Source organism: Lissotriton vulgaris, chromosome 3_2, assembly GCF_964263255.1.
Source record: "Lissotriton vulgaris chromosome 3_2, aLisVul1.2, whole genome shotgun sequence".
NCBI lineage: Eukaryota > Metazoa > Chordata > Amphibia > Caudata > Salamandridae > Lissotriton > Lissotriton vulgaris.
The window spans coordinates 110,087,826-110,112,505 of record NC_141690.1 but is presented as its reverse complement, the minus strand read 5'-3'; the positions used below and the strand labels follow the sequence as shown (position 1 = coordinate 110,112,505).

The window sequence follows — 24,680 nt, the reverse complement described above, 5'->3', positions numbered from 1 at the left end:
GACTATGTTAACAATTGAAATATTGGCCATGTTGATGCCTATCCGTAAGAGTCATTAAAATCAGGACATGTCTAAAAGTGTATTCATCTTCATATTATGTGCATACATGTCTAGTTTTTCACCTTTTGGCTATATCCTGCCACATAAGGTGTTGGATGATGTGCACAACGATTAGACAGGTTGTGGATGAAATGGCAAAGATAAGTGCACTTACAAGGGCTATTCATGTCACTCTCCAACAGCACAAACACTTGCCTGTACAGATGGCCAAATATGAAGTGAATGTCCTATGGAGCTCTCACCGGGATAGCTGATGTACTGGAGTTAAATGTTTTCAAGCAACCTACCATTGAGTCTCATGTAGGTGAGGCACAACTTTATTCATTTTTAACATTATCTTCTTCAGTGAATGGGCAGGCCACAGTAGATCGGCGAGAGCTCTGTTTCACAGTCTGCCACAGGATACTAGACTGGCCAGAAGCCATTTAATGGCCAGATCAGTCATGTGATTTATTATGCTTATGGCCGTGGTACGTATGGCAGCTTGCAGCAATAACATTGCTGCATTTTGATATATAATGTTAATATGTCACTGTTCATGCAGAATGTACAGGTAATGAAATTGAGAATGATTCCCTCTCCTCATCGGTTCATCCTGTGAGCCTGTGTCAGGTTTGGGGCCTGTACTGGTAGTGTCCTCATGAGATTGGCCATTGCTGTCTGGACATTCTTTAAATGGTATTCCGCCTCACACACATAGGTTGTGCAATGTCGAATAAACAACAATCCCACCGCAGACAAATTTTCTTCGTGACTAACCTCAGACCGGTAGAGGCACCTGAACATTGAGAATGCCAAGGCATTGCTCTGTAACACCAGATATCCTCCTGTGCGCTGTGTTGATGGCTTCTTCTGCTGGGGTCGAATTTGCAAAGGGTGTCATCTTAATTCACTTAAAGGCATGGGAGTGGGAACACATTCCTCATGTTGCCTATGATCTGTCATCTACTGATAGATTTTGATATCTACTATCATAGCGTATCCGTACACACCACTTTCAATGTGTTGATTGACAGTAGAGTGCCTCAATATGTATGAATCAAGTTTACAACCTAGGTAATTGGCCGTGACATCAGTGAAGCAATATTTGCCATATTGTCTGTACACTGAGTGTGTGTCTTTGAGCTTTCAGCATCAAGGACCAATGTGACATCATATAGTCAAGGGCACAGAGGACACATGGTAAGTTGGCAATAGCATAGAGGTCTGTCCCAAGATCTTTCTAAATAGGTCCTGCTAGGGGAAGACTGTGGTTCTATGGTGTGATAGGGCAGGACTACTTTGGTGGGATGGAAAGAATTGCTTTTTAAATACGTGGCAAGAATTGAGACAGTATGTATTGTGACTTCCAAGTCTCTTCGGGTTATAGGCTCTGGAAAAAGCCTAATGCTACGGATGAAGTACTGCAAGTGAATTTTATCTGTGCAGGTGTTGCATTTACAAGCAACCTTCATGTCGTTGGGTCAGGGAAGGGCTCATTTTGTTTTATGAGCCTCAATATGATGTCACTGATCATCTCCTCATATCTCCCAATCAGTCACCCTTACTTTAGAGATTGTTTTCCCTGCACACCCTTCTCCTAGATAATTCCTTACTGGCTGCAGTAATCACAGTGTCTGTCTGCGTATCACTACCTTCATTGCCACTTTTCAGGGGTGGGTGATTTCTGGTGTATTTTATGTTGTTAAGAAATTGCTTAAAATGATTGCTCCTGCATACTTTTAGCAGGTAGGTTAGCCTTATTCTCTGTGCATGGTCACCTGCATCAAAATGGCCACTCGGCATGGATTATCTTGCTTGTCTTGAAAATCGTTTTGCAGCTGTGCTTTGGTCAAATTTCAGTGCAAAAAAGCATTTGCACATAAATGTTGAACGCCGCCACCTTTTGCACCGCTTTGCATACTAGTGCTTAATAAATCTAGGACTTGGTGTGATGAAGTACATCTAGGTATTACAAGGGGTCAACTCCACACTAGAGTGCGGGTGGGAATTAACTTCTCAAGCTGATCAACGAGGTTGGAAGGAAATCCTGGGGTGTATTTTGACCGAATGTATACCTGCAGGCTGTTCTGCCAGATCTCAATGCACCCACTGACTGTCTGTACGGGCAACAGGATAGTTGCTAACACTAATATCAAAAGTCAGTAAATGAAGAGAATCCTCAGTGTAATGGCAGCCATCATTTATCAACAGGACCCATGTGCAAGATATTTAACCCTTGAGTGAGCTAATGCCACACAGATTCCTAGTGCCCCATGCAGAGTTAAATAATTAAACTGTGCCATTATATTTTGGGCATTCAGATTACAGCAGCTGCAGTGTCCTGTACAAACATCCCAGACAGGAAAGCTTAAGCAAGAAATGTCCCCGGCCGGGGAATCTGCCTAAAAAACTAAATGAATCAGCATCAGTTTCTTTCCATCGCATTATAAAATACATTAAAAAAGAGACATCTCATTTACGTGGCAGGGAAGGCTTTGTTGGGTAGTGTCCATGCTGCAGTATCTTTGTGCACCTGTAGGTCACAGATGTATATTTTAGCAAAGCATTACTACTGAAGTGTGTGATCAAACCAGCAGCTGATCCAGCCCTATGTAACTACAAGGTTGGGATAGCAAATGGCTTATATAACACGAGGCAGTTCTAATTCAATATCTGTCAGTGGAATGCAAAATTCTCCACACTGTTCTGCTGCTAAGTGGCATGAGATATTAGGGAGAGATATTGCATCCCAGTTGTTCTGAGCAGTTCTGAGCCCTTGTTCTGGTGGTGTGGTTGCTTGTTGCTTTTTGAAATGTCTTTCACAAGTGCTTTGTGTTCTGCAGGCTTTGAAACTGGTGTCCAAAAAGCTCTGCTGCAGGCCGCACAGTTGGATCAACTGTCATACCAAAGATGGCTGGCTGCAGGCGACCAGAGGGCGATGAAAGTGTATGTTTGATAATTGACAGAATCCGAGCCGGAGGAGCCATGTTCTCTCAGGAAGGAGGGAAGTGAGGGAAACAGAAGCAAGATGCATGGGAGGCGAGAGCTCTGCCTTACACAGAGCTTTGTGGAAGTATGTGTGGGGTCTTTGAAGGACCTTTTTAGGTTTTGCCTGGCGAAAAGATGCGCTCTGCGCATCTTTTTCGCGCAGGCGAAAACCTAATGAGAACTGTAGTGTGGGTTTGGGTCGGCCCTCGTCATTTATTGGCTGGCTCCATAAATGGAGCCTAGCCATTGGACGAGGGGCCTGTCCGTCAATGCCGGACCAGATTCGGGGGCGTTCCCGAGATTCTTTGGCTTTTGCCGACGTCACGCGACGTCAGCCGAAAGCCGGGAACGCCCCCGAATCTGGTCCGGCATTGCCGGCACCTCCCTTGCTGCTCGGGACGGGTCTCCTTATTATGCCCAGGTCTGGAGGTGAGTGACCTTCCCCCTCCCTCCCTTTCTCCCCCTCCCTCCCTCCCTTCCTCCCTTACTGCTCGATCCCCGCCCGGGGGTTTCTTCAGCCGGCCGGCCAATCCTAGCGCGGCCGGCCGGAAGTGCCCGCCCCCCCGCCGCCCGGGGGAAGAAGGAAGACGGCGGCCCAGAAGAAGTATGGCGGCCCACGCGGGGCTCCCGTGGCCTGCCTGGAGGGAGCCCCGGAAGAAGCGGAGGACGTTGCCGGTCTCCCATGCTGAAGAGGGAGACCGGAGAGGTCAACAGATTGCCGCCGTCGCAAGGAGCCCCCCGGCGGCGGGGGGGGGGGGGCGGACCTGAGAGCGCGGTGAGCACAGAGCAGGCAGAGCGGGGCAGTGTTGCTGAAGGTTGCAGCAGGATGGTCTGTAGACATTAACGGTCCCGGACATCCCAACCGTGCGCCATAAATTATCGGACAAGAATGCACATAAGTCTTGAATAATGTAAATACATTAATGCATTTAATAATTTAAACATTAAAATGCGGCTGGAATTTGTGGAAAATGCTGTGCTGAGTTGTGGAATGCACTGGGAAACTTTCTAGGGGCTGGGGTCTGGGGGGGAGAGCTGTTGTGTTCTGCATTTATTGTGGGTTGCTGACGGCTCCCACTGACGCCCCTAAATTCGTACCCCCGGAAATACAGGCGGGTTTCCAGGGGGGTGTTCATTGGGTCCTGGATCGTACGGGCTGGGATAGCCCTGGTGCTCGTGGTTCTCATCAGTTTCCACCTATTCATTTATTTACCTTTATAGCGCTGGCATGATCCAAGATGGTGTTAAAGCGCTTTACACAAAGTATAGACGTGATACATGTATAAATGTGCAGCCCTTCAGAAGTGAGGACCCGAAAGCGCACGTATGAGATTTCTACAGCCAGTTGTACAGTGAGGTCAGGACAATGGTATGGTGCAGTCACTGTTGTGCAGGTGCACTGCTTGTGTGTGTGTTTCCGATGAGTTGAGAGCTGTATATAGCCAGGCCGCGTGGTGTCAAGAGAAGGCAGTGTGCAGGCTGTGACCATCCGTTTCATGGGTAGGTGATATTTCATGTGTAATTCGGTCGTGGCGCCCATGTGTCTTAGCAGTGTATTGATGCGATTTCCTCTCTTGGACTTCGGAGAAGTCACATTTTAGGAAGGCAGTCCCACTGTCGACACTGTGTCGAGAGGTGTGGTGCAGCGGCTACGGTAGCACAGGGTCCCGGTTCGATCCGAGACCCTCCGGCGGCAGCTCAGCAACATGTGACTGGGCAATAGCTCACTTAATTTCCACGACGTTCCGCAGTGCCTTGAGACCCGTTACGGGGAGTAGTTCGCGCTTTACAAAGACGGATTTACATTTACATTTTAACCCCGAAACTTCACTACTCACCTTCGGGGAAGCGACCACTCTGTGCCCCATGAGTCACACTGTCAAACTCTTGGTAGCTGCCCTCTGCTGGGGCAGTGCCAGTCTTGGTCTTGTTGCTTGTAGTGTTTATTTTATCTGCTGGCCTCGTGGGCGGCAGTGCCAGCCCGGGCTCTGTCTTTTGTTGGCTGGTTGAGAATATGAGCGTTGCCTTGTGTTATGGCTGAGCCTGGCAGCTGGTGGGGGTAGCTTGCACCTTGAATGCCTGTTATTGGTGGACCTGTTTAATGTGCTTGGAATGCCTGTGCTGGGCGCAGATAAGCCCTCCTTACGTCTCAGCTGCAATCCACGTTTGCTCCTGGAGTAAGCAAAACCCCCTTTCCCCTGGTATAGACGGGACTTTTATGTGCCCGAAGTGCGTCCCTTGGCGCCAGTGTAAACCATGTCTGCCTGTGTGGTTCAAGCACCTGCGAGAGGTGTGGCCTGTGTTTGCCTGCAGAGCGTCTGCCACCTAGGTGTGCCGCTCGAACATTGTGGGACTCCGGTTTGCCCTTGGGTGCCGGTAGGTCTATGCCAACCCATGGGGCGTGTGAAAAAATGATCAGATCGGATCCAAGAGCAGAGGTGAAGGGGTGAAAACCCGTTTGACCGTAATGGTGGATGGGACGTTTGGCCCCTGGCTCGGTATTGGGTTTGTTTCGTGTCCTTGCGGGGCATAGCCCGTTGTTTCCCTACGGGGAAGGGGAAGGTGGTCTATCCGTTCTTGTGGGAAATACTATCCACGTCGCCCCCTGGGGAGATTGATGGTAGAGTCCAGAGTTAGAGATAGTGTTACATATGGCGGAAGTCATTGTAGCTTGTTATCACCTGGCAGCATCTGTCTCACTCTCCAGTATTCGCGCTATTCTACCTCCTTTGCTGCTATCCCAACCAGGCCGCCATTGCCCTCCGTTGCAGGCGCATGAGCCCGGCGGTGCGTTCACGGCTGCGGTTTGAACGGGTCCGCACAGCTTTGATGACTGCGGCAAAGAATGTGGCACAACCGGATTCTCCGCGTCTCAATCACCTAGCAAGATTCCGTCTGAAATGTGTATTTATTCGGCTGTTTCCTTTGAGAAGCTGTGGCACTCCAGTTTTGAAAGTCTTCAAAAATGTTTTTTTTATTTTCAAAATATTGTGTTCTCTTTCCTAGTACTCCTACCAAATCGCATTCCTCTCCCTTACCCCTTGGACGCCTCTCACTTTTTGTCATATAATTTATTTAAAAGTTTTATAACGGCAAGAGTGTCAGAAAATTTGAATCCCCCACTCAATGGAACGGGGAGGGGGACATGCGTGCAGGCTTGGACTCTTCCCACAGGCAGGCAGCGGAAGGATGGAGGGATGGACACGTGAGCTGATGAATGGATGGATGAACGGCGCATGATTTGATAGATGAGTGGCGGGAAGGATGGGTGAGTGGGTGGGAGGATGAGCGGATGAATAAGCGGGTGGGAGGATAAGCGGATGAATAAGTGGGTGGAAGGATGAACGGATGGATGAGTGGGTGGAAGGATGAGTAGGTGGAAGGATGAACGGATGGATGAGTGGGTGGAAGGATGAGTGGGTGAAAGGATGAGTGGGTGAAAGGATGAGTGGGTGGAAGGATGAGTGGGTGGAAGGATGAGTGGGTGGAAGGATGAGTGGGTGGAAGGATGAGTGGGCGGATGGATGAGTGGGCGGATGGATGAGTGGGCGGATGGATGAGTGGGCGGATGGATGAGTGGGCGGATGGATGAGTGGGCGGATGGATGAGTGGGCGGATGGATGAGTGGGCGGATGGATGAGTGGGCGGGTGGATGAGTGGGTGGATGGATGAGTGGGTGGATGGATGGATGAGTAGGTGGAAGGATGAGTGGGTGGATGAGTAGGTGGAAGGATGAGTGGGTGTATGAGTAGGTGGAAGGATGAGCAGGCGGATGAGTGAGAGGATGGATGAGCGGGTGGAAGGATGAGCAGAGTGATGAGTGGGCGGATGGATGTGTGAGCGGATGGATGAATAGGTGGAAGGATGAGTGGATGGATGAGTAGGTGGGCAGCTGGAGGGAGGGACGAGGGAGCGGATGTATGATGAGGTCGGCGGGCGCCTGCTTTGATAGATGAGTGGGTACCAGAATGGACAAGTGGGCAGCTGGGTGGGTGAATGAAGAGATTGGCAAGTGCATGCGTAGATAGATGAGCGGGTGGATCAGTGGCTGGGTGTTTAGATGAGTGGTTGAATTTGCTATTGTAAATGACAATGCCATTTATTTATGTTAAAAAAAAACAAATAAAAATAATGTCAAGAGCAATGCCAATAGCTCTAACTTTAACAAAGGCAAAACCATTGCATTGTAAATGCTGAAAAACAGCTGCCTTCAACTAAACATCAACAAAACAGAAGTACTCATCATGGGCCCAAACCCCGACGCCTGGAGCGACACCTGGTGGCCCACCACCCTCGGAAACCCGCCAACCCCCACAGACCACGCACGCAACCTGGGAATCATCCTGGACTCCGAGCTCAAAATGGACCGCCAGATCAACTCTGTCTCATCTTCCTGCTTCCACACCCTCCGCCTCCTTCGTAAGACCTTCAAATGGATCCCCCTCGAACACCGAAAGACAGTCACTCACGCCCTGGTCACCAGCAGACTCGTCAACACAAACTTGGCATCAAGAAGGCCTCATGGTTCAACGACGACCTCAAGAAGTCCAAGAAACTGTGCCGCTCCCTTGAAAAGACCTGGAAAAAAGACCCATCCACCAGCAACAAGGACGCCTTCAAAAGCGCCATCCGCACTCACCACCAACTGATCCGAAAAGCCAAGAAAACAGCATTCAAAGATCGACTTGACAACAACGCCCACAACAGCAAGGAACTTTTCAACATCGTCAAGGAATTTTCCAACCCCTCGGCCAACTCCAACGACATCACCCCCTCTCAAACCCTCTGCGATTCCCTAGCCTCTTTTTTCCACAACAAGATTGCTGACATCCACAACAGCTTTGACAACCAACCCGGAAGCCAACCCACCCTACCATCAGCTGACCATCTTCCCCCCGTTAACACCCTCAACGCCTGGAACCCAATCTCCACTGAGGACACCATCCGCCTGATGAATTCCATCCACTCTGGATCCCCCACAGACCCATGTCCTCATCACATCTTCAACAAAGCAGACTCCGTCATAGCTCCGCACCTCCGAGACGTCATCAACTGCTCCTTCAACTCCGCTACCTTCCCAGAAGACTGGAAACACGCTGAACTCACCGCCCTTCTGAAAAAACCAACAGCAGACCCCACCGAACTCAAAAACTACCGCCCCATCTCGCTTCTTCCATTCCCGGCCAAAGTCATCGAGAAAGCTGTCAACAACCAGCTCGCTACCTTCCTCGAAGCCAACAAATCACTCGACCCCTCACAATCTGGCTTCCGAGCCAAACACAGCACTGAGACCGCCCTCATCGCAGCAACAGACGACATTCGAACTCTACTGGACAATGGAGACACAGTCGCCCTCATCCTCCTCGACCTCTCTGCAGCCTTCGACACAGTTTGCCACAGCACCCTTTTACAACGCCTCAGAAACATCGGAATCCAAGGAAAGGCACTGGAATGGATCACCTCGTTCCTCACCGGAAGAACCCAGAGAGTCCGCCTCCCACCATTCAAGTCCGAGGCCTCTGAAATCATCTGCGGCGTACCACAAGGATCCTCACTCAGTCCCACCCTCTTCAACGTATACATGAGCCCCCTCGCGGCTATCGCCCGCCAACACAACCTCAACATCATCTCTTACGCGGATGACACTCAACTGATCCTATCTCTCACCAAGGACCCCAGCACCGCCAAAACTAACCTACACGAAGGAATGAAAGAAGTCGCAGAATGGATGAAACAAAGCCGTCTGAAACTGAACTCAGACAAAACAGAAGTCCTCATCTTAGGTAAATCCCCCTCTGCATGGGACGACTCTTGGTGGCCGGAAGCCCTCGGAAAAGCACCGATCCCGACAGACCACGCACGGAACCTAGGCGTCATCTTGGATTCTTCACTCTCAATGAACAGACAAGTCAGCGCCGTATCCTCTTCCTGCTTTAACATTCTTCGCATGCTCAGAAAAACATTTCGCTGGATCCCCTCCGAAACAAGGAAAACTGTCACCCACGCTCTGGTCACGAGCCGACTGGACTACGGAAACACCCTCTACGCAGGTACTACCGCAAAACTCCAGAAGAAACTACAACGAATCCAAAACGCCTCAGCCAGGATCATATTAGACATCCCACGCAACGAACACATCTCTGGTCACCTTAAAGACCTCCACTGGCTACCCGTCAATAAGAGGATTACTTTCCGACTGCTTACCCACGCACACAAATCACTCTACGACATCGGACCAGAGTGCCTCAACTCTCGACTGTCCTTTTATACCCCCTCCCGCCAACTTCGCTCTTCCAGCCAAGCCTTCGCCACTGTACCTCGCATCAACAAGGCCACCATGGGAGGCAGATCCTTCTCATACCTGGCTGCCAAAACATGGAACTCTCTCCCCGCTTACCTTCGCCTCACCCAGAATCACCTAGCGTTCAGAAAGCAACTTAAAACGTGGATATTTGACAAATAATCCTCCTCCCCTTCCTAAGCGCCTTGAAACCCCCCGGGTATGTAGTGCGCTATATAAATGTTATGACTTGACTTGACTTGATAGTTTAGGCTTCTATAGGCACTCTAATCATTAGAAAGTAAAAGTTGTCAACAAGACAATGGTAATTGATGAAATTCAAGTTGCTTGCATTTACACATGCATGTATTGATCAGTTATGGTCATGGACACAGCCAAGTATTTTTGGTTGGTTTTATATTGGTACGTGGCTCAAAGAGCTGAAATGGCTGAACTGCAGTTTGAGGTAAGCATGGGCGGAAAATCCGTTTCGCTCGCGGATTTTGCGGATTTTCGGGAAATTCGCAATCCGCGAGATTCGCGAATCTCCCGCAAAATCCGCAAATCCGCGAGCAGCGGATTTTGCTCGCACTGCTCGCACTGTTCGCGTGAGTTCGCGGCTTCCCAGTACAACTTCGCGCCCCGCGAATAAGTGCAAAATTGCAGAAATACGATCTAATCAAAACTGAAACTACTTACCAGGTTCAAAAGTTCAGGCTCATCATTAGTAGCCATTTCCTGTAGTGCTTGCTGAGGGGCCCCTCCAGAGTTCAGTTGCCAGATGCAACTATTATGTGACCCTGCTCTGAACCTCAGAATAGTTACACATATGCCACAAAGGTCCTGAATTACAGCTAAGGGAGACAAGCAGGAGCCAGGCTGGCAGTTCAAATCCATTAATCAGCCCCTAATTCATTATTGTCAGTTGGGGCAGGGCAGGTGTTGTAACTAATTTTGCAACAATGAAAGCACTTAGCAAGTGCAAAAGTTCACTAATCAGGAAGCACTAAGGAAGCAGGTGCCAGCTAAAAAAATATTCTGTGACACATTAATCAGCCCCAAATTAATTCAGGTCACTTGAGGCAGGGAAGGTGTGCTTGCGTTGCCACAATAATGTACACTGACTGGACAACCAGAGGGTGCTGTGATGAAACAGAGGGTGGCATGGGTGGGCCAGAGGGTGGCATGAGTAGTCAGAGAGTGGCAGTGGTGACAGAGAGTGGCAGTGATGAAGAAGAGTGTCCCAAACAGGCTGGACACGTAGAAACAACAAGTTCGCGAAACTTGCGACCCGACAGGTAAGTTCGCAATTTGCGACATTGTACAAAACCCTCGCGAACTGGCAGAAACCCGCGCAAACACAAAAAAAAAAAAATCCGCAAATTCGCGAGAATTCGCGGATTTTGCGGATTGCGAGTTCGCAAATCCGCAAAATTCGCGAACGCGAGATTCGCAAAATTCGCCCATGCTTAGTTTGAGGGACTCTTGGTGCTAGGATGCGGAAATATGTTCCCTTCAATAATTTATGGGAATAAAGTCTCCCATATGACCAACCCTCTTACCACTCCATACATTTTGTCAGAGAAGGAGCATTATTATATTTGTATTTGTTTATTAAGTATTTGTAAAGCTTTTCAACTGCCTCCAAGCAGACTGAAAGATGGGTAAAAGGTAGGTTTTGGTAAACACAGATTCTGTGATATGGTTCTCACGTGAAATACAACGTAAAGATCAAATTATGGAGTCTGGAATGAGAGCTGGTGATTATATTTTTAATAGGAGGGTGTTTGGCAGAATATGGATGAAGAACAAATACTATGAAGACGTTTAGGACTGCAGAACCAGAAGTTGTGTGATAGGTTAACAATAGCCAAAGGTGTAAAGAGAGTTAATGAGTTTTTGGAGAAATACATAAAAGAAAAAGGAACAGGAATTAAATGAGTTTACGCTATAATTGATAACAAGTTATTCTAGTTTCTCAAGCATTTCACTGATGTGAACATGTTTTCAGTTCATGGAAACACGCCGAGGTCAACCCCCTCCTAAAGAAACCCTCAGCGGACCCCACCGACCTCAAAAACTACAGACCCATCTCCCTGCTCCCATTCCCAGCGAAAGTCATCGAGAAAGCCATCAACAGCCAACTCGCCACATTCATTGAAGAACACAACATCCTCGACTCCTCCCAATCCGGCTTCAGAAAAAACCACAGTACGGAAACCGCCCTCCTCGCCGCAACAGACGACATCCGCACCTTACTGGACAAAGGAGAAACAGTAGCTCTCATCCTCCTCGACTTATCAGCGGCGTTCGACACAGTCTCCCACCGCACCCTAAAACGCAGACTCTACGATGCAGGAATCCAGGACAAGGCCCTCGACTGGATCTGCTCCTTCCTCTCCGGCAGGACGCAGTGGGTCAGACTCCCCCCCCCCCTTTCCGCTCGGACCCCACACCGATCACCTGCGGAGTCCCCCAGGGCTCCTCCCTCAGCCCGACGCTCTTCAACGTCTACATGGCTCCACTTGCCCAAATCGTCAGAACCTACGGACTCAACATCGTGTCATATGCAGACGACACCCAGCTCATCCTCTCCCTATCCAACGAGCCCAACACCGTCAGACGCAACTTTCGAGAAGGCATGGAAGCCGTCGCCAAATGGATGAAAAACAGCTGCCTTCAACTAAACATCAACAAAACAGAAGTACTCATCATGGGCCCAAACCCCGACGCCTGGAGCGACACCTGGTGGCCCACCACCCTCGGAAACCCGCCAACCCCCACAGACCACGCACGCAACCTGGGAATCATCCTGGACTCCGAGCTCAAAATGGACCGCCAGATCAACTCTGTCTCATCTTCCTGCTTCCACACCCTCCGCCTCCTTCGTAAGACCTTCAAATGGATCCCCCTCGAACACCGAAAGACAGTCACTCACGCCCTGGTCACCAGCAGACTCGACTACAGCAACGCACTCTACACCGGAATAAACAAAAACCTCATCCGCAAGCTACAGAACATCCAGAACGCCGCCGCAAGACTGGTCCTCAACCTGCCAAAACACTGCCACATCTCCCAGCACCTGCGCACACTCCACTGGCTCCCCGTCGAGGCGAGAATCACCTTTAAGATGCTCACCCACGCACACAAGGCCCTCCACGGCACCGGACCAGCATACCTGAACAGCCGACTCAAATTCCACGCACCCCAAAGGACCCTACGATCAGCCCAGCTTTCCTATGCCGTGGTCCCCCGCACCAGAAAGACCAGATCGGGAGGCCGCTCCTTCTCCTTCCACGCGGCCAAAGCATGGAACGCCCTTCCGCTCCACCTCAGACAGACAACATCGCTCCCCATCTTCGCAAGAAACCTCAAAACCTGGCTCTTCGACAGACCCCCTCCTTGATGGAATGGAACCTGCACCCCCCCACACCCACCCCCACCCCTAGCGCCTTGAGACCCTTACGGGTGAGTAGTCGCGCTTTAACAAACTCCTGATTGATTGATTGAGTTCATAACCCAGGCTTGCCAGTCTCATGATTTTGCCACCTGTGTTTCCAACATTACCACTTGGGTTATGATGGCTTACAAGTGGTTGATGTGGTCACCCCTGTTAATCTCAACACCTGTTTCTGCATACCTCACTGAGCCATTACTTTGGCAGAAAGTAGCTGCATTAGTGTTGCATGAAATAATATGCATCGAAAGAGGATGTCAAAGTATGGGGTCTCCTTTATGATGAGTCTTAGTTCAAAAGTCTTGAGTGTGCATGTCATGGTCTGGTGGCAAGGTCAGTCTTAACAGAACAAAACTGGGATGGAGCCGACCATCTATCACCCTGACTAGAACTTCTGATTGGTTCTTTGACTAATGCAATTTTGTGGCAAGGTGCTATTTAAAAAACAAATGATGATCAGGAACTGTGCTCCAGCCTAGATGCAGGCTAAAGTTCCCATGCTTCTTCTGCTCTCAACAAAGCTCTTGATGCATGTGCTGCAATATCACCCATACCAGAAACCCAATGGAAGAGCTCTGAAGTGAGATCATTCTGTGTATACTACAGCACACAGGCATATTCCAAATTAGCATACGACGTAATAGATATCCGAACATAATGAAACACAGTAAGATACTATTGAGTACCTGAGAACATGCAAAACATGAAATAAAAGCAACATATAAGAGTGACAAATTTCACTAGAAAAGGGTGTGCAATGAGTGTTGCTGTGGCCGTTCCACCGCAACACCCATTGCTTTTTCACGCTGCCCCTGATTTGCGAGGATGTGTAAATCTGAGGCAGCGCCAAAAACTAACGCCATGCAAGAGCAGGAGTTATAATGGCGATATGAGGAGAAATACTTTTATTTCTCCTTGTTTTAGCTTTTTCTATGTGTGCTGAAGAATGCAGCACATGTAGAGCAAAACCCCATGGTTTATTGTTTATGTGCAGGAAGATATACCTTCCTGCACTTAAACAATCATTAACAATCACTTAACAATCATTAAATAATGATGATTTGCTAATTCTATGTGTGCTGCATCTGTGTGCTGCATTCTGCAGCACACATAGAAGTAACAAATCGCCATTATTAATTGTTTATGTGCAGGAAGGAACACCTTCCTGCACATAAAAATAATTCCCATGCAATGCAGACACACTTGCACTATAGTGCACTATAGCGCCAGCGTTGGGGAAAAGGGTGCGCGTATCGTTGTATATACGACTCATCCTTGTGTTTTGCAAATGTCGGAGCGTGGAGCTGTGCCAAATTTGGCACAGTTCCACTCTCCGACATTTCCTTGTACATATGCCCCCATGTTTTTAGTTCGGTCCTGTTTAACAAACCAGTGAAGCTACAAGCTGTAGTATTCAGTTGTTTCAATGAAACAAAATAAATAATGCATCTGATTTTTACTGTAAAGCCTGGGACTTCGATATAGGGTATCTTGTCATACACAGATCTAGCAGCCAAGCACAGTAAATAAAACACTAACATAACAAAACATAATATTGCTATCAAATATTATGACAAAACTTTACCTGAAGAGTGAGCACAACATTCTCTGGCTGTGGGAGTGAAGCAGATGGAGAATGCATACAGAGGTGAAGCAGCAGCGTGCACAAAAGACAAATAGTGTGAGTAACCAGCAAGAACAATGAAACATTGAAAATCACAAGAGAGAACTGAAGCCATAAAGAAACAGAGCAAGAAGACACCTTGCCCAGTCTGAGCAACAAGCCACCAAGCACCAGCATCCGAAAGGCACCTCTCAACAGAACCCCACTGATGTACAGTCCATCAATCAGACAGATGGGCACATACAGAAGGGGTAGTTCACTCAGCAACATACGCATAGAAGCAATTTAGGGCTGCATGGTGCATTGCAAGCAAAATAATTACAAAAATAAACATGCCTCCAGAGCAGAGATGTATTTGGGAACATACATACCCACAGCATGCATGTGTGGGGGAGGGATATGGAAAAGCTGGTGGGTGGCGGGTGGAAGGGACTGAGGGTATAGGTTCAAGGAAGCAATCGTGGGTATAGCTTTACATCCTTTCACAGAAGCAAATTAAAAAAATGAATCCGCCCTAGTTGACAGAATGTCCATAGCTACCTCTAAGGAAAGGATTAGTAAGGCCAATTTGTAAATATAGTGTGGCACACTCCGTCAAACGCTTAAAGTACCTGCATACATTGCATGATTCATCAATTATCATTATCCTTTACACATCATGGCCAGGATTGTCTCTAGTTAGGGATCTAATACAGGAAATATTTCTATCCCTAAATAGATACAGTAGGAACATGGTCAGGCAAAGACAAGGAAAAATCTAAAAGCCACAAAAATTATAAAATGTAAGAATTCAAAAGGTGAGGGTTTATTTAAAGATTCAGGCCACTTTTATTTAACGTGTTTGTCATTCCCGTATTACATTCCCTCTTCAGACATTAGTTTGTAGCAGAAGTATTATAAATATCACTTAAGAAACGTTTCATCCATAAAAACAAAACCTACATCTAGTATTAAATGGACATTAAAAAACTAACATAACAAAATAGAAAACAGTAAATAACACACTGAAAATTATTTAGAGCAGGTTTAAAATTACATCTTATTTACTGATTGTAAGAAAGAATAAAGCTACTTTCTGTGATTCCACATGCCTAATGTACAAAGCCATTTTGAATTCACAAAAGCCTTTGAGTCCCAAAATTACAGTGTTTGCGATAGCAAAATGGCTTTTTGCATGTAATAAACCCATTTTTCTAATGCTAAATTGTTTAAGAAAGCCATATTGAATAGCTATTTGGAAAGGGCGCGATTCATAAGCTCGAATCATTCCCCGTCGTCGAGGTGGAAGTCCCAATGTACTTTCTAAAGCAGTAGAAACAGTATACATAACTTATTATGGAAAAAGACATTGACTTAATTGATTATCTACATCATTTATAATAAACTAAACCCCAGCCACTCTGGCGATAGTACCCTCGACAACACTCCCTGCAGAGACATCTTACTTCAAGATTTTCTACCGCACATTGTGTGAAAGGGAGCCTTTCTGAGCTCTGTTCAGTTCTTCAACTTTAACACTGATTTTGGTCGTCCAAAGTCAATTCTGCTGTTTCATCTATCAGCGGTACAAAAGGGGGTGGCAAAGTGAGCAAGGGACTCACGTCTGAGTATGCCAGAAACCGGTCCTCGGAAGCTTGTTTCCGGTCCAGGGAAGGCATGGCTTGGCAGTTCGGGCTGGACTGTTCCCATGAGGCACAGGGTCCGACTGATTTGCATATGGCCATGTCTGAACTGGGGTGGTGTGGAGTGCAAAAAAACGATGGATTTGGGCCCAGATCTCTGTACTGGGGTGAATGTATGACATTGTAATGCATTCTGTCCATCAACTGTGGTTTTTGCATTTGTCACCCCAAGTGGGATGGGTATACTCAGACATGAGTCCCATGTACTCCACACCAATGGATTCAAGCAAGCCGGGCTGAAGACGGCTGGAATGCCAGAAACCGGTCCTCGGAAGCTTGTTTCCGGTCCAGGGAAGGCATGGCTTGGCAGTTCGGGCTGGACTGTACCCATGAAGCACAGGGTCAGACTGATTTGCATATGGCCATGTCTGAACTGGGGTGGTGTGGAGTGCAAAACAACGATGGATTTGGACCCAGATCTCTATACTGGGGTGAATGTATGACATTGTTCTGCATCCTGTCAATCAACTGTGGTTTTTGCATTTGTCACCCCGAGTGGGATGGGTATACTCAGACGTGAGTCCCATGTACTCCACACCACTGGATTCAAGCAAGCCGGGCTGAAGACGGCTGGAATGCCAGAAACCGGTCCTCAGAAGCTTGTTTCCGGTCCAGGGAAGGCATGGCTTGGCAGTTCGGGCAGGACTGTTCCCATGAGGCACAGGGTCAGACTGATTTGCATATGGCCATGTCTGAACTGGGGTGGTGTGGAGTGCAAAACAACGATGGATTTGGACCCAGATCTCTATACTGGGGTGAATGTATGACATTGTTCTGCATTCTGTCCATCAACTGTGGTTTTTGCATTTGTCACCCCGAGTGGGATGGGTATACTCAGACGTGAGTCCCATGTACTCCACACCACTGGATTCAAGCAAGCCGGACTGAACACGGCTGGAATGCCAGAAACCGGTCCTCGGAAGCTTGTTTCCGGTCCAGGGAAGGCATGGCTTGGCAGTTCGGGCTGGACTGTTCCCATGAGGCACAGGGTCAGACTGATTTGCATATGGCCATGTCTGAACTGGGGTGGTGTGGAGTGCAAAAAAACGATGGATTTGGGCCCAGATCTCTGTACTGGGGTGAATGGATGACATTGTTCTGCATTCTGTCCATCAACTGTGGTTTTTGCATTTGTCACCCCGAGTGGGATGGGTATACTCAGATGTGAGTCCCATGTACTCCACACCACTGGATTCAAGCAAGCCGGGCTGGAGACGACTGGAATGCCAGAAACCGGTCCTCGGAAGCTTTTTTCCAGTCCAGGGAAGGCATGGCTTGGCAGTTCGGGCTGGACTGTTCCCATGAGGCACAGGGTCAGACTGATTTGCATATGGCCATGTCTGAACTGGGGTGGTGTGGAGTGCAAAAAAACGATAGATTTGGGCCCAGATCTCTGTACTGGGGTGAATGTATGACATTGTTCTGCATTCTGTCCATCAACTGTGGTTTTTGCATTTGTCCCCCCGAGTGGGACGGGTATACTCAGACGTGAGTCCCATGTACTCCACACCACTGGATTCAAGCAAGCCGGGTTGGAGACGGCTGGAATGCCAGAAACCGGTCCTCTGAAGCTTGTTTCCGGTCCAGGGAAGGCATGGCTTGGCAGTTCGGGCTGGACTGTTCCCATGAGGCACAGGTTCAGACTGATTTGCATATGGCCATGTCTGAACTGGGGTGGTGTGGAGTGCTAAAAAACGATGGATTTGGGCCCAGATCTCTGTACTGGGGTGAATGTATGATATTGTTCTGCATTCTGTCCCTCAACTGTGGTTTTTGCATGTTTCATCTATCAGAGCCTGGCACAAACATGTTGATAAAAGGACTTTTCAGACCCTATGGGACCTGTGGAAAGAAGAGGATACACTCTGCAGATCCGAACAAGGAGCGTTTGTACTGCCTTCATCCTGCCCACAGGGTAAAGGACTGTAAAATCTGTCGGACCTTTCCATCTAAAACTCTCAAAGAAAGAAAGGGGAGGCTTTTGTTATGGCTACAAAAGCAAACATCGAAACTATCTATCCTTTCTGAGGAAAAGGACAGTGAATATTCGACTATCTCACAGAAAAGGTTAAAAAAAAGGTAGAGGTCACACTAGGGGTCACCAAAGGTGCATAGAAAAGGGATGAAAAGATAGAAAAGGAAGACAATCATCTTAGAGGCCAAAAGGTCAGAGCCTACCGCTCCCTCTTCAATCCTGGCTTTACATCCTGGAAAACCCTCCTCAGAGCCATCATTGATGAAATCCAATGTGATGGTGAAGGTCTCGATGAGGAGACCACCGTCAAAAATACCAGTGTCAACGGTAGTGACAACAATGATGATGACAACCACGTTGACTACTACAGCCCCGTCGACTACGAGACCGTTGGCAACAGCCCAACCAATGGAGAAAAACACCATCGATAACGATAAAACCACCAATAAAGAAGCCTCCGGTATTACAATTGATGCCTGACCTGACGACAACATCACTGTCGACAACAGACAAACCAATGCATGAATTCATATGCCAGAGCACACTTTGTCTAGGAAGGTGTCCCCCTGATGCCCAGTCACCTGTTGAATGTGGAAGACTCAGATGATGATGGTCCATTTGGTACAGCTCATAGTCCCTCTGAACATAATGTTAAGTACCAAGAAGATGATGAAGGGGACTACTATGAGCCTGTCTATGAAAGGCAACAATACACAGAGAAGCCCAGGCAACGTGTAGTATTTTCAGTGATTTGCTCCAACTCAAGAGGGCATGGTTCAGGTTCCTGTAGCTCCAGTACAAGACCTTCAGGGCATTTTATAGGAACATTACAAATGCTTCCCTGAACCCGCAAAGTCAACCTCTCCGATGTGTCCACCAGCTCCAACACAGAGATCATCCGATCCCATGCCACCACCTGCAACTCCAAGAATGACCGCTGTGTCAAATTTGCAATGCCGTAAAGACGAGGGAGAGAGACCCCTTGTGACCCAGGGGAAAGGGATACTTATGAACAGTGAAGTGAACAGCTTCCCTTGGGTAAGTAACTGTATAGGGATGCCCAAAAGTTTGGTCTTGGACACAAGGCTTCACAAAGCAAAAAATATAAACAATAAAACAATTATATAAAAATGTAGAAATTTATTCAAACATACAATAAAAACATGTTAAAAATCATTGTCATTACATAAAAAACGACCCTTTGCCTGAAAAAGAAGACGCAAGTGAGAGGACGGGAGTCGGGTGCCGAAACTGGGCAATACGCGGTGCAAGGAAACCTCTACCTTAACGTCCGAATAAGGCGCATCGTTCCGTCTCAAGGACCGAATGCGAGGCTAAAACTCCCTTGTGCACCGGACCAAGCGCTATCTGTTCCGGTATCCCCGACCCCAACATATCTTCTACTGGATGTTTAGTACCATTTCAAAGACGAAGCACGCAAGTTTGGGACAAGCTATCTATTGAAGGGCGATTCGTAGATTCAAAGATACAACGCCACTGTGGAGCCAATAGTGAGGAGGTCATAAGTTCCCATTCCTGTTGGGCCACAGAAAAACAACCAATATCAGCGCACAAACACACAGATTTTAAAGAAAGCTTTGGGTGAAAGAATGCGATACCAGAAAATAGAATCGATATTTCTTGTGCAGAGATCCTAACATGGAATAAGGATCCGGTGGTAGAGGCAACCATCCAGTGCCAATACAGGAGAGCCAACTATATTCAGTAGTCTTGATAAAGATGGTATATGAATAAATAAAACCATCGAAACGCGTCGACGCCTAGTACCGCACAATCCAATTTCCCAACTTATTCCAAGAACATAGAAAAAAGCCAAGTCTTGGAGTTGGTCCAAAAAAGAGGGTTATGATGTGCATTTTACGAAAGACAAATTGTTGATGTCTTAGTGTCTGTGTGTCTCTCTCTTTTCCAAAAAATCCCCTTTTCAGATACATAGGAAGTTGATTTAATTGTACTTTTTCATGACAGGTATTTGTTGATATGTATAAATTGAGAATTTGTCGATGCTCTTTCCTTTTACTTAATGCAAAGGGTCGTTTTTTATGTAATGACAATGATTTTTAACATGTTTTTATTGTATGTTTGAATAAATTTCTACATTTTTATATAATTGTTTTATTGTTTATATTTTTTGCTTTGTGAAGCCTTGTGTCCAAGACCAAACTTTTGGGCTTCCCTATACAGTTACTTACCCAAGGGAAGCTGTTCACTTCACAAATTTGCAATGCCTCGTAGGGAAGATCTGTGCTCCCTGGATGAAGATAGAGAGGAAGGAGAAATACCCGATAATCATTCTGTTCGCCCAAAAAGGATGATTATCTCAATGTGACACCTTTACCTCCAGGGCCACAACCGGTGGACTTCCCACCGGATGATATCTGCGGTTTCCATACTCTTACGAAGAGAGCTGGCAAACGTTTCCAGCTTCCACTAACAATCAAACAATCAGGCTGTTTTTTACATGAATTCAAGCAATCCACTAGAAAGACTGTCAGAGCAATTCCAGCAGTTGGTTATATCTGGGATAAAATATTGAAAAAAATAAAAACCCTACCACAGTATCAGCTGTCCTACCAAGGATCGATGAAAAAATTAGGATTCACCAGCATGACTGGTTGGACCCCTGAAATCAGATTCTGTTTTAACACAGGCGGCTTGGCACCAGTCAAATAATCCTTCCACACTGATATCAACTACCCCTGACAAAGAAGGCAGACACCTTAATATTTATAATTGGGAAGAGGTTCTCAACCATGTCAGAAGCAATAGTTCGATCAGCAAATTTGCTTGCAATACTGGGTAAGTATTACCAGCAGATGTGGTCAGACATCACCAAATATATTAATCTTCTGCTGGAGGAAAAAAGAGCGGAAGCAAAGAAGATCGTGTAGGAAGAAGAGAGATCCTCATCTAAAATTATGCATTGTTCTATGGATATAGCTTCAATAGGATTTTGATAGCTTGGGGGGTAAGCGGTCCTTAGGCGCTAGGGTTGGCTGAAGGCCACAACATGCAAGCCTGAGGTACAAACCAAGATTTAGATATGCCATATGAAGGAGAAGCTCCGTTTCGCATGCACGTGAATGACGCCTTGCAAGCAACAAGGTCGGACACGGATACCTAAAGGTCCTTAGGCATCTTTCAATTTCGGAAAGTGCCTTTTAGAGGGGTAGGTGGAAGAGGAGTTTGCTCATATCAAGGTATCAAAATTATCAGCCCTTTCTGCAGCCCTTTAGACCATCTTACCAAGATCAACAACCATACAGAACGCCACCAAAAGCAGCCTACTCCAAACAACCACCAAGGAGAAAGCAGGCATCTCAGGCAAGAGACACTGGCAGAAAGCAGTGATAACGTTGTAGTGCTGGTTACGTCCTTTACAGAAGAGCGTTGTGTGGGAGCAAAAATGTCAAATTGTTCCCATCAATGGCGAAAAAGAACTTTGAACAGATGGGTATTGGATCTCATCAGATATGGCCATACTTTAGAGTTCGCCCAGATTCCGCCCACCATGACAAGCGCGCCCACATCATCTTCATCTACTTCGGAAGGAAGTGCTAGCCACGTTAAGCAAATATTCTATGAGGAAAGTCACACATTCTCAAAAAGGAATGGGCTTCTATTCTCGTTTCTTCCTCATAACGAAGAAATCAGGGAAATGGCGACCCGTTTTGGACCTCAGATAACTGAACAAATACCTAAAAAGGCAATCTTTTCATATGATACCCGTCCAAGACATCCTGCATCTCCTCAATCACAGAGATTACATGGCAAGCTTAGATCTAAAGGATGCTTATTTTCATATCCCTATTCAGCCTAAGCATTGCAATTTTCTCAGATTCATGGTAGCCGGAACTAACTATCAATTCAAAGTCCTCCCTTTTGTTCTCAGGTCAGCTCCTCACAGCTTTACAAAGTGTCTAGCCCCAGTAGTAGCCCACCTATGAAAAAGAGGTCTCCAGCTAATGCCGCACCTCGAGGATTAGCTCATAAAAGTGCAACCTGCCCACCAAGCGTTGAAGGCTACAACGGCCTGTCTACAGATGTTCCAAGCTTTGAGCTTTACAGTCAATTATTAAAAGTCTCTCCTCTGTCCCTCAATGAGACTAATATTTCTGAGAGCAGTTCTAGATGCAATCCAAAACATGGCATTCTTATCAGAAGAAAGACAGAAGAAACTCATAACGTTAGCACAAAACTTATCGAAAAGAAAGTCAGTTTCTGATCACCATCTCAAATCACTTCTAAGCATGATGTCATCAGCCATTTTACTAGTGCCTTGTGCCTGTCTAAGCTTCAGACCTTTACAGGAGGATGAGACAGACAATGGATTCAGATGGAAGGCTCATTCGATTATATCATCAAGATCACATCAACTATGAAAAAGGCTCTTCCTTGGCAGACAACTTCAACAATCTATCATCGGCTCTAAAGTTCTTGTCCCAAATTCTTGGACATGTAATTACTAAAGATGCTTCCCTGGAAGGTTAGGGGGTCCATTTGCAGGACCTTCATATCAGCGGAAAATGGTCCCTGTCTCAAATAAAGATGCAAATAAATTTCCTAGAGCTCAGAGCAATCTCACTTGCCCTCCAAGCTTTCTTGCCCAAAAATAAAAGGATCGTCAGAGTTGCTACGAATGGACAACACCATCAGTATGCACTACATGAACAAGCAGGGAGGTACAAGATCTCGGATCCTATCGAAGGAGGTGCAAGAAATATGGAAATGGGCTTTAGCACATCAATTAACATTATGAGAGGAACATCTGCCAGGTATGAGCCACAGTTTGGTCGACACTTTGAGAAGGACAATACACAGCAGCCACAAATGGGAACGAAATCAATCCATTCTGAACAAAATCTTCCAGCAATAGGGTAAACCAACACTAGATTTCTTTGTATCTCAGGAGAACCGGGCGTGCCAATTGTACGACTGCTGGTACCCTGAAGAAGGGTAATGGGGAATGCGTTTTCGATCAGATAGTCAGGGATCTTTGCATACGCTTTCCCCTGATCCTTCCCATACCTAGACTCCTCAGAAAGATGAGGAGGGAGCTGTGTCAAATGATTTTAATTACTCCATGGTGGCCCAGACAATAATGGTTCACGGAACTTCTACTGTCAGAGGAGAATTACATTTAGCTCGAACCTCAGAGGGATATGCTACCAATGAGTCGCAAACAGGTCCTTCATCCGAACCAGATCTTTCTGTACTTATCTGTCTGCTCCTGAATACCATGAGCTTCAAGATAAAGAAATCCCACTGAGATATCCTTCCGAGAGCCACAGCAGATAATATTAACAAGAAATACTGATTACAATGGAAGTGTATCTGTTTATGGTGCCATATGTCAAAAATGCACCCTATCTTGGCATCTCCAGAATAAATCTAGCTTCACTTGCTCTCTTTGGCTAGATCAGGCCTAGTTCATTCTTCGGTTAAAGTGCACAAAGGCGGAAATTTCATGATACAGACGGACATCTGAATCACCTTAGTTATGGTCTAGAAGACTTATTTTACAGTCTCTTAAATGTTTATTCAGAGTCTTCCCTCCAATAAAATATCCTCTAACTTGGCAACTTAACACAGTACTGGCACAGTTAATAAAGAACCCTTTCGAACCTAATCATAAGGCAGAGATCAAATCCCTAACATGGAAAGTAGCTTTACTTCTAGCTGCGGCATTGCTGTGTGTTTATTACATGGACATTGTCGTTTTCCCTATGTTAGCCTAACTATGCACAATGTAGGCCGTTTCTGCTTTCCACACGTTACCAAAGTACACTCTTGTTTTTTATGCCACATTATATTTTCACATGTAGGTAGCACAGGTTTTTTGTCCTTTTCCTGGTTTTTAGAGCGTGATTATGAGTTTGGCGGTGTGGCAGCGGGCCGCCATCCGAGCGTCCCAATGCCACACCGCCTGCCAGATTTGGAGTTGCCTCATGGTTTGGTGGGTGGTGCCTCCCATGGCAGTACCGTGCTAAGGCTCATATGTGGTCCTTAGCAAGGAATTGCCGTGGGATCGCCAAAGCATGTTCCTACATGGCATGGACTGCACCATGTTGTGCAGTCCATGCTGTGCAGGAACAGGGGATGTATACTGACACTGGGGCACAACATGTGCCCCATGCATGCATCCCTAGGCCCTGAGGCAACAGGGGGCCCTGCAGGACCTGCTCAGCCTTCTGACCACCTCAATTTTCCTGGCGTGCTCACCGCCATGAAAAATGTGGTGGTGCGGAAACTCGTAACATGCTTGGTGGTGCCGCAGTGGCACTGCCTGCATATTGCGGCTTCAGACCACTGCAAGACCACGAAGGGATCACAGATTCCCAGTGCTAGCAGCGGTCCTATGGGGGTCCAACTGCCAAACTCATAATTCGGCGGTCAGACTGCTGGTGAGGCGGTAGCTGCCCTGCCACCGCAGGTTTTGAGGCCCATTGAACCGCCAAACTCGTACTTAGGCCCTTAGTCTTCACAGGATAGACACGTTCAAACAACTCTGCTTTTGGTTACTCTCCATGGTTGGACACTAGCACCTAGGCATAATAGAGACACTTAGCGGCTGTTTTTGATAATAGAAGTTTTGTCATATAATCAGGGAC

The 24,680-nt window shown here is 47.0% G+C and overlaps 1 protein-coding gene across 11 annotated transcripts in view; it reads right to left on the bottom strand.

Moving 5' to 3' along the window:
* The window catches only part of PROM1 (prominin 1), a 630,080-nt gene that overhangs the window by 332,892 nt on the left and 272,508 nt on the right, over positions 1-24,680 (bottom strand). For 6 of the 11 annotated variants that reach the window (XM_086964059.1, XM_086964066.1, XM_086964060.1 and 3 more), the window contains exon 3: positions 14,353-14,379. The exons of the other annotated variants lie outside the window; for them this stretch is intronic. In XM_086964059.1, the coding sequence (XP_086820185.1) occupies positions 14,353-14,379 (27 nt within the window). The remainder of the gene's footprint in view (positions 1-14,352; positions 14,380-24,680) is intronic. 11 annotated transcript variants of the gene reach the window in all.